Consider the following 18,605-nt stretch of genomic DNA (forward strand, 5'->3'; position numbering starts at 1 on the left):
ATGGAAATAAAAATATAAAATTTTTATTTATACGCAATATAAACCAAAAAAATCCATAAATTATTAAAAATAAAATTATACATATTTTTTTGATGATTATATATTTAATTAAAAGTATCATTTGTAATATAATGTTGTATATGAAATATTTAAAAACTCCATAAGTTTAAACATATATTACAAATAGTACAAAAATATGTTTTTAATTTTTTCAAAACAAGTCATTTTTGTAGTTTTACTTTATTTTATTTATTCATACTATTTATTCATCATAATTTGTGCACATTTCAAGTTATAAAGGGGTATAAACTTCCATAAGTTATGATATGAGAATTTTTTTTTTTTTTTTTTACAATTTTTGTAGTTTTATTTTATTCTATTTATTATTCACACTATTTATTTACTTTATTAAATATTATATATTTTATTTCATATCCAAAAAGATCATTTAACCTTTTTTCAACCAAAAACGCATTAATTAAATGTAACAATATTAAACAAAAATAAAGAACTTAAGGGAATAAAAAGAAATAATGAAATAAAATATTTATAAATATTATTAATATTATAAATTAAAAATAATGAAATACATCTTTATAGTCTACAATGAGCATTCCTTGTAGCTTAGTTTTATTTTTTTCTTCTGTTTATTATACACCATTTATTCACTATTAATATTATTTTATATTTTACAAATTTTAAAATCACAACTAATATTCCATTAATTATGAGAAAAAAAAATTATATATATATATATATATATATATATATATATATATATATATATAATGATTTATCCACATTTCAAGTTATAAAGGGGTATAAAAGGGAATAAAGTAAAAAGTTCAAATGGTAAATAAAGAAAATTATAATTTATATAAAATAAACTACATAAATTATGATGAGACAATATTTTTTCCCCAAAGTTTGTGTAGTTTTACTTTATTCTATTTGTTATGCATACTATTTATTTACTTTATTATATATATATATATATATATATATATATCTAAAAAGATTATTTATTAGACCTTTTTTCATTAAAGAAACACAATTAAATGTAACAATATTTAACAAATAAATAAAGGGAATAAACAGCAAAAAAATAAATAAAACAATAATAATTATTATTAATTAAAAAAATTAAAAAGTTTTTAACAGAGTTTTCCCCCCAATTTTCTTCTGTTTATTATTAACCATTTATTTATTATTCATATTCTTAATTATATTTACATATCTAATTTAAATTTTTTAATTTTTTCAAGTGAATAAATAGTATGAATAACAAATAGAACATATAAACAACAATATAAATTCCACAAATTATGAAATATTTGTTTATTAAACACTATTTATTCACTTTATGTTTCATAATTTACATTATATTATATTATATAATACACTATATTTATACACTATAAATATAAATATATATAAATATAATAAAAATAGAGAGAGAATAAAAAACACATTTATAATATGATCAAAAACTATATTATCACCACTTCAAAGGGTATTTTTAGCCATGACATGCAAAAGCATTACGTTGCATCAGTGGATTAGGACAGACAAACCTGTCTGACTATGTTCTGGATGAGTTTGTCCATGGTGAAGGCGGTGTAGGCGTGAATAGTGAACATTTCCCGTAGCGAATCCTCGTACTGAGACGCCTCCATGTTCCCATCCAGCAGATTTCGCACCATCTCCAGAAACGCAGAGTAATAATCCTCCACATCAATGTCCACTGAAAGAGAGCGAAAGTTTCTAAAATCAGTCCAAATACATTTCAAAAATCCACATGAAACCTAATTTACATTTCTGGCCTTATTGTGCACAACTCATCAGCTATTCTGACAAAAACAACTCACTGGGCTCCTTCAGACGCAGCTGGATAGCAGTGTTGTCGTTTTTGTCCCGCTTGAGTCCGAGCACTTCCCTCTCCCACTCGCGCTCCCTCAGGTCCTCTTCGATCTGTCGTTCGGCCTGAGCGTAGAGCCGCAGCAGACGCGAGCACAGGGTGTTGTGCAGCCGGAGGAAGATGTACCAGTTGTTATTGACATAAAACAGATTATACGCATCCTCACAAGAGCGAAGCCGCTGAGCCGTGGACGTGCTAAACAGCAGTTTGGACTTTGTCGGGCTGCTAGCTCCTGCCGTCAGCCCGTTGTGCTTCTTTGACGCCCCCTCGTCGAGGTCCATGTCTTCCTCGTCATCATCCTCCTCGCCGTCCGACAGCACTCCTCTTTGGGAGAACAGCATGTCGGGAATGAAGTGGTAGATGATTTGTTTAATCTTGTATTTGTCCTCTTTGTTGATACTGCTCTGGCGTTTGACGTGATGGATGATTAGCGCCGCTGCATCCTCCAGAATCTGCCGGTCCTCGTAGGTCAGTGTCAAGTGAGGGTCGGTAGGAGACGGGTTGTTGTCCTCTGAAGCCTGTTCCTGCCGCTAAACAGACACACAAACATCAGTCATGTGTGGAAAATGAATTTCTCTCAGAGGAACAAAGCCTTGTAAGTTTCTCTAGAGGATAAAGAGCGTCTCACCTCATCAAAGATGCTCTCGATCTCGTTGAGGAGCGTTTTCGAGCGCAGCACCTTAGTGTCATTCTGTTTGAAGTTAATGCCTTGATGGTCCAGAGATTTTAGGTAGTATTTCTCATTCTGCTCTCTCCAGATCTTGTTAAAACCCCTTTGAGCTTCACGCCACTCCTCCTCCTTTAGCTTTAGCCTGAGATACAGAATAAGAAGATGCATGTGTAATGCATGTTAAAAATTAGTTTTAACATATCGGAACGATATTAGAAACAGCTAAATAAAAACAAATAGTGGCAATAAAATGAAATATAATAAAACCTTTGAAAAGTCCACACTGCTGAACCACAAATTTTGGATATTACCAATCGCTAGTCCACTACTGATAAATACATGCTGATAATATAAGATAAGATGGAAAAAAAATTAAATCCACTACTGCTAAATACAAAATAATAAACAATACATTTTTTTAAATAAATAAATAAGTTAAAATGAAATACATAAAAAAAGATTAAAGGAAAATTATAAATTATATATAAAATAAATATAAATTGTAATTTATTTAATTAATGACTTTTTGTCATTAGTTTTGGTAGCTAAATAAAACAAAATACAGTACATTTATATATAAAAAAAATATATATATATATATAAAATTATTTTACAAAACTGCTATATATATATATATATATAAAATTATAAATAAATATATTATATAGCATATAATACATGCTATTTTATATATATATATATATATATATATATATATATATATATAAATATATTATATAGCATATAATACATGCTATTTTATATATATATATATATATATATATATATATATATTACACACACACACACACACACACACACACACACACACACACACACACACTTTTTTCTTTTTTTTCCCCCTTTAAAATTAGTAGTGGACCATTTTGGGGTTTTCAAATTCTTTTTTTATGTATTTAATTCTAATTTTTTGTAAATTATGTTTTATTTATTTATTTATTTAGTCGTTTTGTTTTTACATATTAGCTATCATATTATATTATTTTATGTTACATTATTCAAATTTTGTATTTGACCAGTGTGGGGTTTTCAGATATTATAAATTATATTAAAATGCATTTTCTTTTAAGAATTTTTTTTTTTTCTCAGCATATATTCCCAGCATTATATTACATTATTAAAATGTAGTAGTTGATAAGTGTGGGATTTTCAGATTTAGTTTTTAAGTGTATTTGATTTTTACTTTATTTATTTATGTTTGTTTTTTTAATTACTTTTTATTTAGTGTGTTTATGTTTTTACATAAAAGGTATTATATTATACAAATTTTGTAGTTGAACAATGCTGGGTTTTCAGATTTTTTTAAAAATGCATCCCCCCCCTATTTATTTTTAAAAAATTGGTCCACCATTAATTTTTTTAAGCTGCTACTGCTAAATTCTGGCACAGGAAATAAATAAATAACAATAAATACATGTAAAATATTTGAAAACCTCACACTGGTCAACCACTAAGTTTAAATAATATACTACAATGTAATATAATACACAAAATGCAGCAGCCCTTTTGTAGGGCATTCTTTCTAACCTCTTGAGTACAATGGGAACAGACACTGCTGGATTCTTCTTCAGTCCGTCGATAATATCCAGAGCCTTGTCTCCATATATCCTCTGGATGGCTTTCCTGTGGATGATCTCCGAGCATCCGCCCAGAGTGTTGTCCAGCCGAAATTTCGCCTGCTCTTCCGCAGACATCCGAGACAGCTTCTTCTGAACTGCCTCCAGCACACGAATGGTGGCCAGGTTGGTTTCCAAAACGACATCCAGCTAGAAGGAGTCATCAACTACATCATCAGCAAAAATTACATCACAAACAAATTACAAAATTCTTGTGTGTGGAAGCGTCTTACCTCGAATCGCTCGTCCTCACATCTGTACATGTGCTCTTCATACTGAGTCTTCTTGGAGCTGACGAAGGTGGAGTCCTCTGACCAGGAGGGGAAGGAAACCCAGGTGTCGTTCAGCACCTGATGCATTAACAAAGAACCAGTTTATTAATATAAATTTGTGTAATGTGATGCATGTTCAATTTTAAACTGGCAAGGTTTTTGAAGAAGCTGTTACCTCTTTACAGAGTGATGTTCTTCCAGTGCATTTGGGAAGCTGGTAGCTCTTGGGTAAAGCTCGGTAACTAGAGCCAAGGCGCTTACATGAAGCGTAGTCAATTTCCATGGCTATTCCTTCAGTGGCTCGCTCTTTTGGGTATGTCTCCAGGTGTGACATCTCCTTATATCCAAGGAAGTTCTTGAACCAAGTGAACAGCTCAGGAAATTTGCTGGGGAAAAATAGGTTAATTAGTAAAAAAACTAGAGCTGCAAAAATATCTTACATAAAAATCTAACATATTTTTCCTTAGTATACACATGCATGTGTGTGTATTTATATATACATAATAAATACAATGCACACACATTTAGCATGTAAACATAAACTTTTATTTTAAATCGATTAATCGCGACTAATTCTTTCGCAGCTCTATTTGTAATAAATACTAAAACAAAACAAAAAATGCATAAAAATGAATCCCAAAACAAATCTAACTACTGCAAAATAAAAATGATGAGAGTTTTGTTTAATAAAAATTAAATAAATAAAAATGAATGAATGAATTATATATTGAAAATGTAAAAAATTAAATCCCATACTGCAAAATAATTTCTAGGGCAGTTTTGCAAAAAAAAAAAAAAATAATAATAATAATAATAAAAAATGAATGCCAAAATGTTTATACCCACTAAATAACACAAACCTACTACTTCTAAATAAAATGTCAGGGATGTCTGTTAAAAATAAATAAATCAAAATAATAAATAATAAATAAATATGTTTAAATTAATTAATTGAAAAAAAAAAAAAAAAAAAAAACATACACTGCCATTCAAAAATTAGGGATCAGGAAGATTTGTTTTTCTAAAGAAGAGTTTTCTGCTCATCAAGGCTGCATTTATTTGATTAAAAATAGTAATATTGTGAAATATTATTGCAATTTAAAATAGTGGTTTTCTATTGTAATATACTTTAAAATAGAATTTATTTCTGTGATCAAATCTGAATTTTCAGCACCATTACTCCAGTCTTCAGTGTCAAATGATCCTTCAGAAATCAAGGACCTGTGATACTTTTTCAGGATTCTTTGATGAATAAAACAGCTTTTATTTAAAAAAGAAATCTCTTCTAACAATATACTCTACTGTTCAAAGTTTGTGGTTAGTAATTTATTTTCTTTCTTTCTTTGTTTGAAAGAAATTAATACTTTTATTCAGCAAGGATGTGTTAAATTGATAAAAAGTGATAGTAAAGACTTATATTGTTAGAAAAGATTTGTATTTTGAATAAATGCTGTTCTTGTTAACTTTTTATTAATCAAAGAATCCTGAAAAAAGTATGAGAGGTTCCAAAAAAATATTAAGCAATATTAAAATCTTAAAAAAACCTGTTTTAAAATTGATAATAAATCAGCATATTAGAATAATTTCTGAAGGATCATGTGACACTGAAGACTGAAGTAATGACTGATAAGAATTCGGCTTTGCATCACAGAAATAAATTATATTTTAAAGTATATTAAAATAGAAAGCTGTTATTTTAAATTGCTATAACATTTCATAATATGTGACCCTGGACCACAAAACCAGTCTTAAGTCGCTGGGGTATATTTGTAGCAATAGCCAAAAATACATTGTATGGGTCAAAATTACTGATTTTTCTTTTATGTCAAAAATCATTAGGAAATTAAGTAAAGATCATGTTACATTAAGATTTTTTGTAAAATTCCTACTATAAACCTATCAAAATGTAATTTTTGATTAGTAATATGCATTGTTAAGAACTTAATTTGGACAACTTTAAAGGTGATTTTCTCAGTATTTTTATTTTTTTGCACCCTTAGATTCCAGATTTTCAAATAGATGTATCTCGGCCAAATATTGTCCTATCCTAACAAACTATACATCAATAGAAAGCTTATTTATTTAGCTTTCATATGATGTATATATCTCAGTTTTGTAAAATTTAACCTTATGACTGGTTTTGTGGTCCAGGGTCACATATTACCTTTTCCCTTTATTTTTAAACAAGTAAACTGAACTTTGAGCATAAGAGAGTTTAAAAAGCATTAAAAATCTTACTGATCCCAAACTTTTGAATGGCAGTGTACATACAATTATAATTCACTTCAAACTGGACTCACCCCAGAAATGGAACCACAAGTTGAACCAACTCAGCACGGGAAATGATCTCTTCGTTAAAAATGATCAGGCACCGGAGGAAGTTGTCATACGCTTCAGCGCTTCGTAAAGCTTTCCGCACCTACGAATGCACCAATAACGCCAGTTAAAAAAAGGAACACAAAACTTTTGAGATAAATACAACCTGCATATTACATCAACATCACTATGCTAATCTCACTTTGTCAAAGAAAAGAGACTCTGTTCCTCCGCCGTGTTTGCCAGACTCTGCCACGGATGAATCTTTGATATTCATTAACTTGAGCTTTTTCTGAAGAAAAAAAAAATTAGATATCAAAACAGATATTTTACAAAAAACATACTACGAAATTCATTCAGTATATCATGAAATGTATTTCCAACAATTTAACAATTTCCAGTACCTTCACAGGTGGAGTGACAGCTGTAGTCGAGTGCTTGCGTATCTGGCAGCCGTTCTGATTGGGCCTCTGCTTGTTATTAAGCTGTGGTTTCTTAGCTGTTCCGCCGTGATCGTTACGCACAGATTCGGCCTTCTCTGCTGTCGTCTTGCTCAGCAGCTAGAGAAAATTCACGAGTCATTTTCACCTTGTTTAATGTCACACTGAAAAAACCAATACTACAGCTGAAATAAAAAAATTGCGAAAAATAGATGTATGCAAACTTTAAAGTTTATTTAGGAGCATGTGGGCAAATAAAATTCATTTTCATGAAATTTAAAGTAATAAATAGTCTTAAAGGGAACCCCAGGTATTAAGGAAAAACACATTTGCTAAATTTTCATTGGAAAATCATGATTTCAATTTTCAACTTGGAAGCTCCTTGGGGGGGAAAAAAAATATGGATCAAGCCCTGAATAAACCCTGCTATAGTATAATAAACCCCCAACCCCGTTCTAGCTTCCCAAAGGTTAAATTTAATTTTTTTTTGATAATTATTGACTTCCAGGCAGAGCGAAAAATTTAGGACAAGTTCGCAAGTTTTTTCCCATTTTCTCAATCTTGATATGAATATTGTGCGTATGTGTGAAAAAAATGTTCTAAATACAATCGGCTACGCCCTTGAAAAATGCATTATTGCCCCTCAGTGGCTAATTTCTTTTAAATTTCTCACAGACCTTTAGGACCGTGAGTCAAACAGGTGCTCAAAGTTCATCGGCGTATGACAGCAATGTTTTTTGAGGTACACAAATTTCCTTATAGGCACTTGTGGCACTTTGGACCAGTTTTTTTCATGTGACCTCCAATTCAGCTTTAACACACACGTTGTGAGTTTGGCGAAGATATCTCATTCTGTTCAAAAGTCATAACTGTTTTAGTAAAGGCAGCCCTTTCGAATGATTTGGTGTCCCTTTGCGATGGAGAGTTCAAAACTTTTTTTTGATAATTATTGATCAAGGGCTGCCACACCTTGGTTAACTTCAAATTCAAGGAGCTTTCAAAGACTTTCCAGGTTCAATACCCTCAAATTCAAGGAATGAGAGCAAGGTTACATTGTGTTACCTCGTGAGATACATTGCTACAGTTTTCATGTGTCAAACACAACTACGTAAAAAAGCTTTTTTTTTTTTTTTTTTTATTAAAAAATTTTAAAACCAGAAGTTTTAAGATATATGCTATTCACTTAGACTATTGATTGAAACTGAAACTTGAAATTTTTCAGGCATCACTTTTCAGCAGTTTCAACCTATTTTTGCAATGTTTGACAGTGTGTCTGTGAAACGTTGAGGTAACATCGTAGTAGTTTTGTGCATGCGTGAACGTCATGGCAACATACAACCTCGCACGGGAAACGCTTAAACGTGCCATAGAATGCACTGATACAATGTTTTAAATTGTTCTCTGATATCTACATAAAAGGTATATGGCATAGGAAAGGCAAAAAATGTCCAGAAACGGTTTTACAGGTCCATTTACAACCATAGGATTTGTCCCTAGAATTAAATGGTCTATTATTACCTTCGCATGTGCTCTGTGTAACGTTATACTACAGCGGCAGTACTTACCACATAAGTTTAGATGCTTGTTAGTGATGCTCAGGATCTGTAAATCATTTGCCATCATCCGCGCAGTCATCTCTCTGCTTATGTGGTAAGTGAAATCTTATGTACTGGAATATAACAGGCTACCGCTAGCAGTAAGCTAACCATGTCCCTTCAGTGGCTCGCCTTATTTTATTAGAACGCCTTATTTGTTTTTCTTGCCTTTCTGAGTAAGTTACAGACACCAACTATCCCTGCACTTAACATCTCCTGCACAACCTGGAACATAACATTTATTCCCGTGATCTGCCATTTTCGCTATTGTCCTCTCTTTGTTTTTGTTTTTTCACAATAGCCTACCTGCAGAACTTCTGATGATTGGGCGATGCAAATGTTGGGGGCGTAACTATTAATGATCGTGACTCTTACATAATAGTCGCTGTTATGTTAGGATTAGCCTATTTTTTAGTGGTCTTTTGCAAACACCAGATTTATATAAGAAGGAGGAAACAATGGTGTTTGAGACTCACGGTATGTCATGTCCATGTACAGAACTGTTATTATTCAACTATGCCAAGGTAAATACAGATTTCCATTCTATGGCACCTTTAACGTAACGCGTAAATGTGAGTAACTAACGTGAATCAAGCACGCTAGTGTGCATAGGCCACGAAGTGTTGGCGAAATAACACATTAGCGGACTGGAGGGAATAATATGAAATTTTTTCCAGAAAATGTCTTGCACAAAACACATTTTAGCACTTTCAAGGACCTGTATCTATGTATGATTATTTTCAAAAACTTTCCAGGACCTTGAAATTAATTTTTCAGATTTACAAACTTTCAAGGACCTGTGGGAACCCTGATTGATATTCACTCTCCAGAGAAACTCACCGCATTGGTTTGGTTCCGATTGGGCGAAAAACCTAGGAATAGTTCACAAAAGTAGGTTTTTCAAAAAAAATGCTAAATACCCCAAAAATCCAACGACATAAGACACTTGAGTGTGCCGCGAACAGTTTAGAGGAGTTATGAGCAATTTTGTACTTTTGTTAGCTGTAGCGCCCCCGTCAGGTTGACTGGGGTGAGCCTTGCTGATGTTGTAGACAGTGTGAGTACTACCATCCCTTCAGGTTTTAAGTCTCTACGACTTACGGTTTGGTCAGTCCGATCAGTTTTACAGAATTTTTACATTATTATAAAAACTAATAGCATCTCAATGGCACTAAAACACCAGATTAAACTGACCCTAAACCCTAAAACCAGATTAAACTGAATTTTTTGGGGTTACAGAATGTTCAAAAAGTAGATTAAAAGATTCTAAAACTGGAGTAATGTATCAGTTCAGTGGGAGGGGTCAACGTGGAGGCGGAGCCTCGAGCAAACTCACCACAGAGCTGTTGGCATCCGGCAGGAACTGTCCAAACTCTGAGAGCAGATCTTCCTGGTTTTTGAAGAGTTGGGCCACCTCAGCATAAACTTCCTGCTCGGTCAGGGCCGGGGTGTAACTCCCGCCCGCTTCCTTAGCATTACGCTGCTCCTTCTGATTATCAAAACAAGTATGTGTAAGTGGATTGTGAATTATAATTTACTTGTGAAGTGTTTTTAGGCTTCTGACCTGATACTTGTGCAGGATCTCAAGGAAGGATTTGTAAATGTTGGGCTGGCCCTGGAAGCGGTTCTTAATCTTGTTGACGTAGCTGATGGCGTGGTTGAACTCCACGGGCTGGTTGTTCTGCAGCGGCGGGGCGGTGGGCATGCTGCTGATGGGGGTGTGGGGCTGCAGCGGGGGCGAACGCGGGGATGCGTATGGAGGGATGGACGGATTGGGATGACTGCTCGGAGTCAAAACTGGAGACTGCAGAGGCTGTGTAGAGAGAGATGGAAAAAAATACCCTGGTTTAGTCCAGATCAAGATATCTTATAAAGTCTTGTAATTTTTCAGTGTGCCTACCTTGCTTTTTGGCGTGGGTTGGGCGGGAGGTGTGGATGCCACATTGGGAGGGTTTGCAGGGATCTGGTTCTGGTTCTGGAGCTGCGGCTGTGGTGGTGGCGGCGGCGGTCTGGTGGGGATGTTTTGCACGGAGATGCCGTGAGGCGTGATGTGGTGGATCTGACCGGGCGTAGTCACGTTAACCAGGTCATTCGTCTGAACTTCAATCTTGTATCCCGGCGGAAGAAATGTGTTAAACCCCATAATGAGATCAGGGTGACCCTTGAAGAGCTGAGACACCCTGCTGATTACGCCTGGGGTGTCAATACTGCAGAATGAGAGCAAGAGAAAGTATTCGAAATGAATGTTATGATTAACAACTATCTACCATTGTGAGAGATTATGTAGGGCATGTGTGTGAAAACACGGCAGTAACATATTTTGCTGACAACATGGCCTTGCTTAAATCAAAAGAAACATCATAAGAACTTGATGAAAGCAATGTTCATTTTTATTCAAACTATTTCCATTGATAAATTAAAAATGCATGCTTCTATTCAGCAAGGGTGTTAAAAGACATGTTTTAAAAAAAATCAAATAAAGTTTCAAACAAATGCTGTTCTTTTGAACTTTATCATAGAATCTTGAAAACCCTGTTTCCTCAAAAACATTACACACCTATTCAATACAATAAGAAATGTTTCTTATTACAATGATTACTGATCATGTGACACTGAATATTAGAGTAACGATGCTGAAAATTCAGCTTTGCATCACAGGAATAAATTACATTTTTTAAATATATTCAAATAGAAAATAGTTATTTTAAATTGTAATATTATTTCACAATATTCCTGTTTTTACTGTATTTTTCACTCATTAAACAGCCTTGGTGAGCAAAAAGGGAGTTCTTTAAAAAATATTTAAAAAATCTTACAGACATTTAAACAGCAATGTAATTTCTAATCCCTTACTTTGCTGATATTTACCTTAGGGACAATTCATCCAAAAATAAAAATTCTGTCATTAATTACTCACCATCATGCTGTTCCAAAGCCATAAGACCTTTGTTCATCTTGGAACACAAATTAAGATATTTTGCTGAAATCTGAGAGCTTTCTGACCCTGCATAAACAGCAATGCTACCTTTATGTCATGAAGCTGCGAGAATATATTTTTTTTGTGCGCAAAGAAAACAATTCTCATATTCTCATAGCTTTATAAAATGACAGTTGATCCACTGATGTCCTTTCTTTCTGGACCTTGAACGTGGTAGCTGTGTTGCTTTTTATGCAGGGTCAGAAAGCTCTCAGATTTCATCAAAAGCAACTTAATTTGTGTTCTGACGAAGACGAAGGTCTTACAGGTTTGGAATGACATGAGGGTAATTAATGACAGAATTTTCATTTTTGGGTGAACTACACCTACTAAAATGTTGTTATGACATCCTTACATGTGAATAAACTTACCACTGAGATTTAAACTCTTTCATGATGTCCAAGAAATCATTGTAGACCTGTGGTTGATTGCCAAACTGTAGCTTCACCTGGTCCAGGTAAGACAGGGCGTCCTCCACCTGCAAGATGGAAAACAACAATGCAATTTATTTCATGCACACAGCTGCAATGGTTTGACTCCTAAAGTACCCAAACACAAATTCCCATCCCACCTTGAGTCTCTGAAACTGCTGCTGCCCCTGTGCGGATGCGGAGGGGGTGGGCGGGTGACTGTGAGCACCCTGCACCGGTGCAGGACCATGGGCCTGGGCCTGGGCCTGGGCCTGGACCACTGCCGGAGCATGATGGTGAGCACCACTGTGGGCCACCGCCGTCGCCGGACTGGGAGTGTGACCATGACCACTTGAGCTTTGGGCCACTGTGGACACCTAAAAACAGCAATGGTGAATGAAACCATGAATTATGAATTAATAATGAATTAAACCTGCATTTATTTGATCCAAAGTATAGCTAAAACAGAAAAATGTTGAAATGTTTTTACTATAAAAATATCTGTTTTCTATGTTTGAATATATTTTACATTTTCAGCATCATTACTTCAGTTTTCAGTGTCAGATAATCCTTCGGGAATCATTGTAATATGCCGATTTGCTTCTCTAGAAACATTTTTTAGTATTATTATCAATATTTCAAACAGTTGAGTTGATTTTTTTCAGGATCTTTGATAAATAGAAGATCCTAAGCTTTTGTAACATTATACATTATACCATTTAAAAGCTTGGAGTCAGTATCATTTTTTTGAGGAAAGAAAGTATAGAAGTAATACGTTTATTTAGCAAGGATGCTTTAAATTGATCAAAAGTGATGGTAAAGACATTTATAATGTTACAAAAGATTTCTATTTTAGATAAATGCGGTTCTTCTGAACTTTCTATTTATCAAAGCCTGAAAAAATTCTGTTCAGCTGTTTTCAGGATAATAATAAATAATTAATCCATTTTTTGAGCAGCAAATCAGAATATTAGAATGATTTCTGAAGGATCATGTGACTGGAGTAAAGATGCTAAAAATGCAGCTTTGAAATCACAGGAATTTTACAATTTTTAAAAATAGTAAAAACACTTCAAAATTTAACAGTTTTTTGCTGTACTTTGGATCAAATAAATGAAGGCTCGGCAAACAGAAGAGACTTCTTTAAAAAACATTCAATATTGTACCATTTAAAAACTTTTGACTGGTAGTGTATATCTAAAATAATGCTACACTATAAAAAGATAATACAAGCCTTCTTCTGAAAAAGAAAAGAATAAATATATTTAAAAAGTTCTTTTTCAGACAAAGGCTTGTATTATTTTATTTTCAAAACAGGGTTATTCAATAAAACTGATATAAATGTAAATATGTGTTTTATATAAATATAATTTAATATAAATATAAAATAAACTTTAACATATTTAATTTTAGCCAATGCAACATTTCTCATTTTCATTTAATTTAACACCACAACTAAAAAAATAACTAACTAAATAAAAAAATAACATACCCATTTTTGAATAATACTCAACTAAAAGTAAAATGAAAACAAAAATAAAAGTATCTCAAAGATCCTAAACCATATATTATTTTGACCTCTAGTATTGTTTATTTAGCCAGACTCTAGATTCTGGAGTCACTCTGGATTAAACAGATCCAGTGTGAACACATTTCTTAAGAGTTGTAATGCATCATAATGGTGTGTGTTTCCACACCTGGTATGCTTGGGGAACCGGGTACTGTATTCCTGGAGTAGGCTGCATGCCGTCAGCCACAGCCTCGAAAACGGCAGGCGCTGGGGCAAGAACCCTGTGCTGGAAGCCCTCTGCGCTGCCGGGAAGCCGGCGCTGTTGTGGGGTGAACACTGGCTCCTGATCCTCTAAACGCCTCCTCATGCTGTACTCATACTCAGACGGAAACTAAGACCTGGAACAGACAAGACAAAGTGGGCATCTTATTAAATATTATGATTTGGCTGCAGTCCAAACCATTACCAACAGGAGATCTACTAGTCTAGACTCTGATGAATAAAGGCCGCTGTAATGTACACTACCAGTTAAAAGTTTTAACAGTAAGATTTTTCATGTTTTTTTAAAGAAGTCTCTTCTGCTCACCAAGCATGCATTTATTTGATCTAAAGGACAGCAAAAACAGTAAAATTGTGAAATATTTTTACTATTTAAAATAACTGTTTTCTCTCTGAATACATTTTAAAATGTAATTTATTCCTGTGATTTCAAAGCTAAATTTTTTGCATCATTACTCCAGTCACAAGATCCTTCAGAAATCCTTCTAATATTCTGATTTGCTGCTCAAAAAACATTTATTATTATTATTATTACGTTGAAACCAGCCGAGTAGAATTTTTTTCAGGTTTCTTTGATGAACAGAAAGTTCAGAAGAACAGCATTTATCTGAAATGGAAATCTTTTGTAACATTAGAAATGTCTTTACCATCACTTTTGATCAATTTAAAGCATCCTTGCTAAATAAAAGTATTAATTTCTATAACTTATTAACGAAATAAATAAATTATACTGACTCCTAGCTTTTGAATGGTATACTGTATAATGTCACAAAAACTTTTTAATTCAGATAAATGTTGATCTTTGGATCTTTCTATTCATCAAAGAATCCTGAAAAATTTTACTCAGCTGTTTTAAATAAGAAGAAATGTTTCTTGAACAGCAAATCAGCATATTAGAATGATTTCTGAAGGATCATGTGACACTGAAGACTGGAGTAACGATGCTGAAAATTTAGCTTTTGATCACAGGAATAAATTACATTTTAAAACATATTCAAATAGAAAGCAGTTATTTTAAATAATAAAAATATTTCGAAATCTTACTGTTTTTGCTGTACTTTGAATCAAATAAATGCAGGCTTGGTGACCAGAAGAGACTTCTTTAAAAAAAACATTAAAAATCTTACTGTTCAAAAACTTTTGACTGGTAGTGTATATGTATATACAAACGTGCATGGTGTGTATATACATGAGCAAGAGAGTGCACGTGTATATACATGTACTATAAATGTGTATGGAGTGTATATACACATGTGCATGGCGAGTGTATGCGTATGTCTATATAAAAATGAATAAGTACAAATATGTGCCTTTACAAATGTATATGAGTGTGTGTATATACATGTGCTTGGTGTGAGTGTGTGCACGTCTCCTGCACATGCAGACAGTTAATGCTAACTTGCTAACCCGCGACTAAAACTGACTTAGTTTAGTCAGGAATTTCGCTTTTATCAAAGAAACTAAGAAAAGCAAAGGTCGGAAGTTTGCGTCTGATAGAAAACATGGTTATTGAGAAGAAAAAAAGGATAAAACTGGCATTTCATACCTCCAAAACTCACCCGCTTCTGCTAGCTGCGCTTATAGTTCACCAAAGCAGTTAAAATATCAGCGAAATACTAAAACTCAAAGCGAAAACAGCGATAAAATACATTAAAACTGAGTTTAAAATCAATTAACGCAGAAAATTCCTGTTGAAAACAAGCGGTGAGGAGGGGCGGGGCTAACATAGGCTTTGCGAACTGGCCCCGCCCATTTGGCCCCTGATTGGCTGTTTGCTTAGGAGACGACAGTGGGTTGTATTTTTATTGAAGTTTTCAACTGTCAATCAAACTAGTATTAACATTGTTAGGGGGGTTGAGCCCAAACCCGCTACAGCTTCTCACACACACACAAAACTCTGATAGACACACACACATACACACAACACAAACAAACTCCTGATTTTAAGCGGCACGAACGCAAAATCTTTTTTTAGATTAGAGAGTGAGTAGCGATATGCTCAGGCTTAATCGCACTATAATGTGGCATCATTCTTTGTAGTAATAATTAATAAAACCGCGGCATTAGTGTGAATGCGTTCAGCAACTTCCTGAACTTCCTGCCTGAGGTTACGTCATTCTTTACGCCCCCTCAGAGGAGTTCGCCAATCAGAATGAGGGATTTCATCAAATAAACGCCTCTTGTTGAATTCTCGACTCGGATTGGCCAGACGCTCTAAGAAAGCGTAAAGCATAACGTAAGCCCACAGGGGCGTTTACGCGGAGGAATCGTCGGTTCTGATTGGTCAGGCGCGCTGAGAGGGCGTTATGTATTACGTGAGGCTTATATTGCCATGCTCCTCCCACGAGAGGCGGGGCTTAAGCTAGTGCCCGGGATTCCTCGCCCCGTCCGTCCGCAGTCAGTCAGAGCTGGAGCTCGCGTGTGAATGCGTGCACAGCTTTTCGCTTAAAATACGGACAAAACCCCAAACAAAACAGCCGAAACAGCTCAAACTTAGAGGATAAACAAGTTCGGTTTGATTTTAGTGCAAAGCGTTCAAACATTCCGCATGTTCCCGAACGCGACAACACGACCGCGAACAAAAGATCCGCGTATAAACACCCTCAAACGTTTATTAAGGACATATTTGGTGGTCTCACGGTTATTGGACTGAACAAGCACACACGAACATGACACCAGAACCACACACGCCTCTATCATGACATGTTGTCCTTTAGTAATCAGACCCAAAGTCAAAATGGGAACTAAAAATCTGATCGCATGAGCACGGACTCGCTAGGTGATCATGCGAAGATCTGAAATGATAGATCCGATCATACATTACAGCATAAACACGCCAGCTGATCTAATATTCTTTGTTTACTGGGAGACTGAAGGGGAAAATGTCTAACCGTGTTTGAGCACCTCTTCCCTCCCCCTCTGAACAGCAGACAGAGCTACAGATCTGCTTTCAGATCAAAAACAAGTTAGAAAAGCCATCGGGAAAGCATCGGACGGGTTTGTGTGTCATTACACAGAGATACACGTTTCTTTGCTGCTTCAGTTGGCCAAAGCTTTGCCCCTTTTTCTCCCCTTAATGTGCCATGATCGAACGAACAGCCCGATTAATACACTAAAATCTCCTGAACGACCAGCCCCCTGCAGAAAGCACTCAAACACCGACAGAAACGTATATTCGATCAAAAGAGGACAACATAAAATTGTTTTCTTTTGCCCAGCTGCTACATACCTGCGAAAAAGAGCCTCGCACTCCGGATTCGTGTTTGGAACAAATAGTTGGGAACGCCCCCCTCTCCTCCCATTGGTCTACGTGACGGCATGCGTCATCTGGATTTGAATACGACCCGCCAAATGCATAGGCACTGAGATGTACTCGCTGCTTCAACACACCTGTAGTATTGCACTAGATGTTTTACTTTGTAATTTGAAATAAAATTTACTCTGAATATAAACATATAAATACCCGAAAGTAAAGCAAAAGAGCAATTTTTTTTAAAGAACCAGTGTTGCCAAGTCTTCGGTTTTCCCACGGAACTGGGCTATTTTAACACTAGGTGCGTTTTCATTACAGATTTGAGCAAAACTTTTGCCATATTTTATAAATGCTGATAACAAACTTCCAAGAAGACGCCATTTCCATTAACTGATGTACTGCGTCTAAACATAACATTTTTTCCTCTCGCGATAAGTAACGGCAATCTTTGTTCATAGGTTAACGTAAGAAATTGACATTTTTTCGAAACTGACATGTTTCCATTAGGCATATTTTTAATTTGTGGAGTTTGAAGGGTAATGGAAACATTTAGGAAAACTGCAGACTCGGCAACACTGGTTAAAGCTTTGCTTAATTCCGTTGTAACCGAGTTAGAACCCGCCCCCCAGTCCAAATCCCACCTTCAAAAGGCAGTTCAGCGAAGGATCCTCAAAATGATTGACAGGTAGAGAGCGTTTTGAATTGATTAAATAAACGAGGCCACATGTGAGGTGTTTTTTGAGTTTATAGAACATTAAAGAATGGTCATGCGTCTTTTATGTGTTAAGTGTTTTTATTGCAGTTTTGCAAAATATTCCTTTTTCAAAATGCCTGAAAGACAGTGAAGCGAAGGATCCTCAAAATGACTGACAGGCAGAGAGCATTTCTGATTGACTTTATAAGCACGGCCACTTATGAGGTGTGTTTGGGTTGTGTTTAATGTTAGCGTGTTGAAGCAACCCCATAACGTAATATTTAGCCCCTGGAATACCAATTTTACCAGTGGAAGCCTGCCCCCAAAAGAATGTGTATTTCCGAACTTTTGGGTGGGCAATTGGATGGTTTTGTTGTGAAAGAATGCTCTTTGAATTAGACGATATGTCACTTAGACAGAGATGTGACACTTATGTCAATGCCAGGGTTGTCAGGTTTTCACAAAACCATGTTTTCAAAATGTGGTCCCAAAAGTAGCAAGGGGCTCCCCCGGTAAAAAAAAAAAAAGTTTTTTGGTGAGGCTCCCCTGGAGCGTACCAGGGGCTAAATATTACATTAATGTGGTTCCTTCAACCCGTGGACATGAAAAACAACCCGTGGCAACAGTGTTAAAG

General features: G+C 34.9%; 1 protein-coding gene across 1 annotated transcript in view; it reads right to left on the bottom strand.

Moving 5' to 3' along the window:
- sin3aa (SIN3 transcription regulator family member Aa) overlaps positions 1-17,286 on the bottom strand; it is a 22,684-nt gene extending 5,398 nt beyond the window's left edge. Inside the window, exons 1-16 of the mRNA XM_073831518.1 lie at positions 17,254-17,286; positions 13,933-14,143; positions 12,397-12,612; positions 12,197-12,303; positions 10,749-11,055; positions 10,413-10,661; positions 10,185-10,337; positions 7,218-7,373; positions 7,016-7,105; positions 6,798-6,916; positions 4,673-4,883; positions 4,459-4,575; positions 4,137-4,375; positions 2,547-2,730; positions 1,869-2,448; positions 1,575-1,744 (exon numbers count right to left, since the gene is read on the bottom strand). Coding sequence (XP_073687619.1) covers positions 1,575-1,744; positions 1,869-2,448; positions 2,547-2,730; positions 4,137-4,375; positions 4,459-4,575; positions 4,673-4,883; positions 6,798-6,916; positions 7,016-7,105; positions 7,218-7,373; positions 10,185-10,337; positions 10,413-10,661; positions 10,749-11,055; positions 12,197-12,303; positions 12,397-12,612; positions 13,933-14,112 — 3,078 coding nt within the window. The 5' untranslated portion in view covers positions 14,113-14,143; positions 17,254-17,286. The remainder of the gene's footprint in view (positions 1-1,574; positions 1,745-1,868; positions 2,449-2,546; positions 2,731-4,136; positions 4,376-4,458; positions 4,576-4,672; positions 4,884-6,797; positions 6,917-7,015; positions 7,106-7,217; positions 7,374-10,184; positions 10,338-10,412; positions 10,662-10,748; positions 11,056-12,196; positions 12,304-12,396; positions 12,613-13,932; positions 14,144-17,253) is intronic.
- Positions 17,287-18,605: the final 1,319 nt, after the last annotated feature.

This window comes from Garra rufa, chromosome 25 (assembly GCF_049309525.1).
Source record: "Garra rufa chromosome 25, GarRuf1.0, whole genome shotgun sequence".
Taxonomy (NCBI): Eukaryota; Metazoa; Chordata; class Actinopteri; order Cypriniformes; family Cyprinidae; genus Garra; species Garra rufa.